We start from the raw sequence: 8,449 nt of genomic DNA, 5'->3' as shown, positions 1-8,449 counted from the left end.
CCAATTGGGGAAATATCCCATGTTTACCTCGGGTCTTCGGTGGCGTCTCTCTCCATCAGAAGCACGCCCGCTCTTCCTGTCGATTGCCTCTTTGACCATCAACTGTAGCTAATCTTCTGCCTTTATATCTCTCTTGATGTAATTTCTCTAGAATGATAGCCAAGTGATGCCGAAGACCCTCTGCTCGTTCCTCTGCTCGTTCTCTGAGTTGGTCTTCTCGTTCATTTTGATGTTCCACTGAGGAAATGACCATCCGCTCAAAATCCAAACTCTCTGTAGATGAGTGCTTAAACTCCACTAGCCATGACGGACTTTCATCAGCCGATCTTTTCGTGTCTAAACTTAGAAGGAGGTTTTGTTAGATAGTTGATACGATTGTGACAAGCAACGTAGAGAACCAGAGAGCAATGTACCAAATTCTCTTCCTCTAACCTGAGCTTGCTAGATAGGGAGTGTTCATTGCAAGCTGAAGCGACTTGATTGTACTCAGACAGTTTAAGTGGATTCAATACAAGTTGATGATGTATGCCCATGTACTTGTCTTTGCTAATGAATTGCACTCAATATTCTTTTAAGTGTGTGTAACTCAGCATTCTCTTGTCATCATACGATTCTCCTGTGACACCTAGCCCCGAACTCCGAGTGTGAATGTTTTCATCTCCTTTAACACCGGAGCACGCCATCCTTAGGATTGCAAGAGAGGGTATCGTCACCGAGCACAACACCAAGTTGGGTTAACACCACACGCCTTTTCTAAGATAGCCACGAGTGAGGAAACCTTACCTTCAACAACAGGCATGAATTTCTTCAAATGTTTGCCACTATCTCTTTCTACTTGTGCACACATTAATTGTGAGGGTTTTTTAAGGGTCTAATGCATGGGAATATTCCAATATGTAGGTTCATTTTACCACCAATTATCTGTCCACTTTCCAATGAGAGTCAATTCACAAGTGTGTCCATTTATGTCAACGACTCAACCAAGAAAATCAAATCTAAATACATACTAGATTGAACAATGTAAGAGAGAGAAAATCCATCTCTAGGTTTGATCGGTGGAAAGAATGGTCCAATGAGGCCTCATCAAGGGCTAGAACCAATCATCTTGCACTCTCGCTTATTAAGATGTATCCTCTTTTGCATAATACTTCAAATGAGAGATTTATTTCTAAGTACAGTGCCTATCTCAATTTTGTTAATGATCCAACCAAAAAAACGTAATCTGCATGGAGAAGTAAACTTAATGCAAAGGAATATTCCACTCTTGTAGGTTCATTAAACCACCTATTATCTATCCTCTTTCTAATGAGACTCAATTCACAAGTTTGTCCATTTATGTCAATGAATCAACCAAAAAAGCCAAATCTAAATGGAGAGCTTAAAATAATGATGCATTCAACTAGTGCCTCTTAGTTGGCTCATGAACACACACACAAGAATGAACAATGAAAGAGATGAAGAAAAGCCATCTCTAGGTTTGATGGGTGGAAAGAATGGTCTAATAAAGCATCATCAAGGGATAGAACCAATTGTCTTGTACCTTCCCGCTTATTATGGTTTGTCCTCTTTTGCATAATACTTGAGATGTGAGACTTATCTCTAAGTAAAGTGCCAAGAGTCTCAATTTTTGTCAATTATTCAACCAAGAAAACTTATTCTTCATGAAGAGGAATCAGATTGTACGTGTCCCATAATTGGTGGCATCCTATACAAGCCACACGAGAAAGTTTGAGTGAGCCAAAAAGAAGCTTATGAGCAATCTAGGCATTGTGAACCTTGAGCAGCAACTCTTAATGGTTGTAATCAAATAGAGTCTCCTCTCAGAACCAAGCTAATCAATGGCTCCAAATGAGGATTTAAATGGTTGTTGCTTCTTCACCAAGTTTTAGGGTGATGTATAAGCATGTTTTTTGAAAAGGTTTCAATAGTCCAAAGGAGATGGGGTTCCACAATTGGTTCAACTATGTGGAGGTCCTATGCCACATCACCATACAATGATGCATGGAGAGACAAGTCTGCAAGGCCCACTACTAGTAGACACCTTCACCTTCTTGTTGAGTTCTCTCCCCCTAAGTGTAAAGGCCCTTTGGTACTCTTGTCTTACATTTTCCATGGAGACACCTTCACCTTCTTGTTGAGTGCTCTCCCCCTAAGTGTAAAGGCCCTTTGATACTAGTCTTACATTTTCCATGGAGCTACATACAACAAGGGCAACATGCAAGAGGAGAAGAGCAATTCAAGAAAGAGCATATTCAAACCATTTGGCACTCAATTGGCACAATAATTACACTATAACCCATGAGTGCACCCACAATCAATTTATATTATGATCAATCCAAATGTAAAGAGCATAATAGTATGATGTATCCAATCACGATGGCTAAGCACATTGACGTGCATTTCGTAGACATTATTTGTGAGGGTTTTCCAAGGGTCTAATGCATTGGAACATTCCACTCTGAAGGTTCGTATAACCACTATCCACCACTTTCCAATGAGACTCAATTCACAAGTATTTTATGTCAATGACTCAACCAAGAAAGCCAAATCTAAATGAAAAGCTTTAAATAATGCATTCAAGTAGTGGCTCTTGGTTGGCTCAAGGACACATGTGCGAGAGTTAACAATGTAAGAGATGAATTACAAAAGGAGTATTAGTTATCATGTGACTCAGTGAAAGGTATCTACGAGGATACAACAGCATAGTCAAGAAATCTATCGGAATAAGTTAGTAGTGATATCACAGATTTATCCAAATCGGATTCTTGCACTTCTCCCGCTTTTTTAAGATTTATCCTCTTCTGTATAATATTTGAGGTGAGAGATTTATCTCTAACTCTATTGAGTACCTCAATTTTGTTAATGATCCAACCAATACAATTGAATCTTCATGAAGAACACTTAATGCCCTTGGAACATTCCAAGGTGTAGATTAATTTTACCTCCAATTATGTGTAACCTTTCCGATGCGTCTCAATTTGCAGGTGCCCATTTATGTCAATGACACAATCAAGAATAAATGGAGCGGTTATAATTACAGGGTTATAATTATAGGCTTGTACTCGCTACAATTTGGACTATAATTATAGGCTTTTACTCGCTATAATTTTGTACTGTGCCAGCCCTGAAATTTGAAGCCTTCAATGACCTTCAAAGCTCTTTAGGCATTCTAGGGAAGGCCACTGGAAAAATTGAGGTTGCAAATGAAGGCCAACAATTGAACAAGGTTGCAAATTTTTGCATATTTACCCCTATTTTCTTACTTTTGAAGGCCAATGACAGATTTTGTCCTTCATTATGAAGGTTAGAGCAGGCCTTCAAATTTCAGGGCTGACTGGTGGGAACCTATTTAGGCCTCAAATAAAAATCTGTAGTGATCCCAGGTGAGCAATATAGGTGGGAGTTAGTGATGACCCTCATTCTCCACTCTTGGTCTCAAAACTTTGAACATGGTCGGGATGCACCAGCTGTGCAGCCATCATTATACGTAACGGCACGTGACAATAACATCCGACGCGTACGTGACAGTAACATCCAACGTGGACGTGACAACATCCAACAAATCAAATGCTATGCATTTATACGTCAATGCTTGAGATTGTCTGCCCAGAATTGATTGCAAATTCAAATGAGTGCGAGCTCAATTCTTTGGATATATTCTCTTGGAGCGGTGTGGCTCGGCACGGCCTGTCGATGCAGCTGGACAACCATTCAACAAAGAAAAAGCTCGCTTCCGTCCATAACTTGCTGGATCTTGCTGACAGAACTTCTCACTCGCTACCGTCAGCTCCTAAACTTGCTGACAGAACTTCTCGGCTCGCTACCGCCAACTCCCCAACTTGCTGACGGAAAAGCCGCTTCTAATACGAACATTCACAAACCGTTTGCTTATTCACAACATTATAAATTCGCCCTCCCCTGCCACTCTTGGTGTAAAGTGCACGATCTCTAAGGTATAAAGTGCACGATCTCTAAGGTAAACACAGCTCATGAATCATCCTAGCTTAGATTCATCCTAGCTTAGCCTTGAAGCACCGACTCGAATGGAGTTATTTGACAAATGTTGCTAATCATAAAGGGAAAAAGATTTAGCATTGAAGAGAATAAAAGAACTCATGACTTGGAAGTATAGACTTGTTTCGAAATCATATGACTTTTCAAGATATATTTTTAAAACTGATCTTTCGATTACAAACCTTCTCCGCCTTATTTTATCATATTACCATTTCTGAATGGGAGTCTACCAAATATAGTGAGCAGCTCCACCTACGCAAAAAAGATCATGATAAAATAGATGATCTCAAGGTTAAATTGTTCAAACCTGGAAGTTAGTAGTATCCGTCAATCAGAACAACTTGGTTCTTGTTCGCATAAATTTGACGTGGGGCAACCATTTGTGCGATGTTTGGCTTTTAAAAAAATCATGAAGGCAGGAGGAAAGGTGAGATACACGATTACAAGAAGAGAGCCATGAAAAGATGTGTATGAGAAAGGTTTTCGTGTTCTGGAGGTATAGCATATAATTATGTATGGGAGGAGGGGAGGAGGACGATATACAGCAAGCAATTTCAGAGAGGGGTGAGACCATGATTGAGAGCGGCATTCCAAACGACGTCGATACGATCCACGTCCAGCGCCCCGACTTCATGGTGCGTCCAGCCTTCCAGCGAATGCACCATCCCGCCTGCATGACAGGCGTGCACTACGTTCCTGTCCAGCGTATACTGCGCGGTCACACAACCACCATATTTAGCTAGCTCCTTCGATTGCTGCTCAAAACCCGCGCGATTCCCGCACTTCCCCAAATCTCACAACAACAATGTGCGTCCCTTCCCCCAACCGCGCAGCTTACCTCGCAACATGCCAGTCCTGTCACATCGTCCGGTAACCGCATTGCCGCCAGCTTCCCGTACGTGCAGTCCCTGCGAAACGAGATCACTGGAGGGACTACGAACTGATGGAAATGCGTTCCCGCCGGTGCCAGCATTTGCGCTGAGTAATTGAGCCACTTGCCCAGTATCCACGTCTGACGACAGAGGTTGGGACGGTCTTGTCAAGTGAAAATGAATGGAAGGCGGTAGAGCGAGGGCAACAGAGCATGCACTGCACAACCAGAAGAATACGATCCACGCGCTCACCTTGCAGTTCTTTCCAGCCTGATGTTTTGTGACTTGCACAAGATTCTTCTGCAATTCGGAAGGGACCTCAGCGGCGATAGTCTCAAAACGTTTCCTTGATGTTGTCAGCATCTGCGAGGATATAGCCATGCACAAGCTACTTACGACGCAACGAGTTGATTGAAATTTGAAAAGTAATAGCCAAATAGTAGCAGCGTCCATACCAGGACTCTCACGCCTCTCCTGCACAAATAAATAGCGATAGCTCGGCCAAGCTTGGACGTTGCCCCAGTCAAGAAAACCTCCGTCACGTCTTTGGGGATCTCATTGAGGATCACTGCTGCTGTAAGAGTATTACCATGGCACACTCTTACCCTTAAATTGGGATGCTTCATCACGAAGAGCGTTCCTCCTCCGTTTAGAGCCTCGTTCTGAGCACACATGGGTAACAAGGATTAAAACAATAGGTCAAGCAACTCGGACGGAAGGACAACTATTTACTCCAAGACCCATTTGGTACCTTGTTCAAAGCTGCAAGACCGATAACCTTGACACCAATTCTGTCAGCGTCCAGTACAGCCTGCTCGATGAGTCTGTTAATGCCACGGTGGGTGAATGGCAAAAAGTACTGCACACACCGACCGAGACAAGATGGAGTAGGCCACATTAGCATCGTTTTGCATGACCCTAAGAAGAATCTATCTGTATAAGAAGAATGTGGCTTCACGAAAAAAGACTACCATGAATCCATATCGAGGTATTAGCCAAATCTGGTGGAGCCGATCCCTCAAATAGTAATTCCAGGCCTTGAAGGTGCTACCCCAAATCCACATCCCCAGAGCGACGGGAAGCACGAAGGGTACGACAGGGAGTAAGATCAACTGCATTCTGTAACCACGAGACGCGAAGGATCGAAAGAGAAAATGCACATGCAAGCACGAGCTGAAGTCGACAGCGTGCAGCAAAAATACATAGTCGGGGACGCGTTCTTTCCTGCCTACACTCCACAGACGAAAAGGGAAACACCAAAAGGCAGCGATTAATTGCATGCTAAAAGATTGAAAGAACTGGGACGGACGGACTTATATTCCGTATGACCGACGAGTCAATGATGACGCATGCTACAGATTCCAGAGAAAAGAGACAATCGGCCTGATCATCACTGACCGCATCTCACAAAAGGAAAGAAGACTGAAAGGTGGCAACTAGGAACTCACATTGACGAATCTCAGCATGAAAGGCCACCGTGCGCACGTCCAATGTCCGCCCAAGGTAGTCGTACAAGGGCATGAACAAGCAGAAATTAGAGTCGCGATGCTCATGATGCAAAGTATGATACCTGCAGGACCAAAGAAGACAAGCGTATCAGTGAGCACATAATAACTTGTGAAGGCGCGACGGTGCGGCCAAGTTAAAAACTGAGATGGCACGCAGTGGAAGAGAGAAACTCACGAGGGCGTATAGACCAGGTATCTCAGGGGAGGAAAAATGCGGAACGCACATGACGGCACCATCTCCACATTGCAATGCCCCATCGCTCGCAAGAACTCGAACACCGTGAGGTAGGCATACAACGAAACGATGGAACTGACGCCCAGCAGGCTCGCCCCTAAGATGGGCACCGCCATAACCATTGCCAGAAGCAGCTGCTCCAAGAAAGTACTGATACCCGCTGTTGATTACACCAAAGCGAACGATTTGTTGTTTCAGCTCTACCGCTACAGAGAGAACGGAGGAGAGGAGCGTTGACAAACGTTACCTGTAGACGGCTCCGGCGTCTCAGACGTGTGGTGTAGCTTATGGTACTTGTCGAAGAGGTACTTGGAATGAAAAGCGCGGTGGATCCAATAGTACAAGCATTCGGCTGGACCCATGTGAAGGAGGACTGTGATAAGGAGTCCGGAGCCATTCCAAAGGGGCAGATGTTGGAAGATAGGAAGGAAATTGTGAGCCAGGAAGAGGAGCAGCGCTTGGAGGAGGAGATGATCATCACTGCAACAACAGCAGTACCAAGTCACAAGGCTTCGAAGGTCAGCAGTCCCCTGGAGAATGCAACTTGCTACTAGTTACTAACATCCCAAGTTCGTACCAGTGGCGTTCTCTGTCGACTTGAGCGAAGCTGAGGCCGTCGGGGCGGATCTGCGTTCTGGCTACCAAAGGCAAGAATCTGGAGTAGGTTTGCCATAACTGATACACCAGCGCTCGCAAGGCCGTGATGAGCAGGATGTGGAACGCGAAACTATGGAAGACGCGGGGAGAGGCCAAGGCATCAAAGGCGAGGGGCAGGTAGAGGAGGTACTGCAGCAGCTCAGAAAACGGGGAAAACACTGACTTAGCAAGCAAGCTCGGTGGGGAGCCTGGGTGGAGAAATATTGTAAGCCAACACCATATTATCACAAAACCGCAAAATCCACGACAAGGGTGGAGGGGGGCAAACCTTGCAATCGCCGAGCGAGCGCCATGGCCAGGAGCGGAGGAGGAGACGAGGGGAGGCCATGGTAGGGAGGCGCGAGAGCGAGTGCGAGTGCGAGAGCGAGAGCGAGAGGAGTTATTTTGTAGGCAAGCAAGTAGTCAGTGGTGTAGGCATACACAGCAGAGAGGCGTGGGAAGCCGGAAGAACGTAAAGGGATTGGAAGGACGCAGTGTGGTCTGTATGGGCTTTAACGGTGTGTTTGAGTCATAAAGGCTTAGAGCCGTCCATCCGAACTGCCTCAAAGTTGGCCACCTGCAAGAGCTTAATAGCGTCGCTGCGTTATTGCGCCCCCCCCCCCCCTCCCCCTCCCCCTCCTCACCCCTACTCAATTCCTCATTCGCATTTTCACCCCCTTGCCTCAAATGTCCTTCCCCGTCCGTCTGCGTGTTGGTTGAAAATCGCTCCCCTCACCACCAATCTTGGCAGTTGGCACTCGCCACATAAATATGTGTAGGTGAATGGGAAATTAATATATGGGCGACTTGAATATCCTTCTATATCCAACATCTCACAATTCTTAAACTCACCACCAAGTAAGATATTCCCAAACCTTAAAGTTAAAAAAGCACACTTACCATTTAGTAGTAGAAAACTATGTTCTATGGCCAACATGCTTTGATCTACCAAAGAAGAGATTTGTATTCCAATGTACACGATAATATACAAAAAGGCATATTTTATAAAGAGCCACCAAAATACATGAGTCGGAAGGTCTCATAGTGATATCAAACACATTCAATATGGATACTCTCTTCTATGCAAATGTTTAAATGATAAGATGTAAAAGGAGAAAGAGAAGGTGAATGTTTACCCACCACAACAACCCAATACGTCCCCATAACATTGAAAAAATGAAAAT

General features: G+C 44.5%; 1 protein-coding gene across 1 annotated transcript; it reads right to left on the bottom strand.

The window, feature by feature from the left end:
* Positions 1 to 4,197: 4,197 nt before the first annotated feature.
* On the bottom strand, positions 4,198 to 7,642 carry LOC147903234 (very-long-chain aldehyde decarbonylase CER3-like). Its single transcript, XM_087372413.1, has 11 exons — positions 7,555 to 7,642; positions 7,207 to 7,415; positions 6,877 to 7,109; positions 6,570 to 6,789; positions 6,335 to 6,456; positions 5,858 to 6,114; positions 5,638 to 5,745; positions 5,342 to 5,548; positions 5,139 to 5,249; positions 4,853 to 5,026; positions 4,198 to 4,724 (listed from the first exon to the last, which is right to left on the bottom strand). Exons 1-11 carry the CDS (start codon positions 7,612 to 7,614, stop codon positions 4,569 to 4,571), a joined length of 1,857 nt encoding a protein of 618 aa, XP_087228539.1. The 5' UTR covers positions 7,615 to 7,642; the 3' UTR covers positions 4,198 to 4,568.
* Positions 7,643 to 8,449: the final 807 nt, after the last annotated feature.

This window comes from Dipteris shenzhenensis, chromosome 3 (assembly GCF_047967505.1).
Source record: "Dipteris shenzhenensis isolate YYH24624 ecotype China chromosome 3, Dip_SZ_1.0, whole genome shotgun sequence".
In the NCBI taxonomy this organism is placed as follows: Eukaryota; Viridiplantae; Streptophyta; class Polypodiopsida; order Gleicheniales; family Dipteridaceae; genus Dipteris; species Dipteris shenzhenensis.
This window is presented reverse-complemented; position numbering and strand designations above follow the sequence as displayed.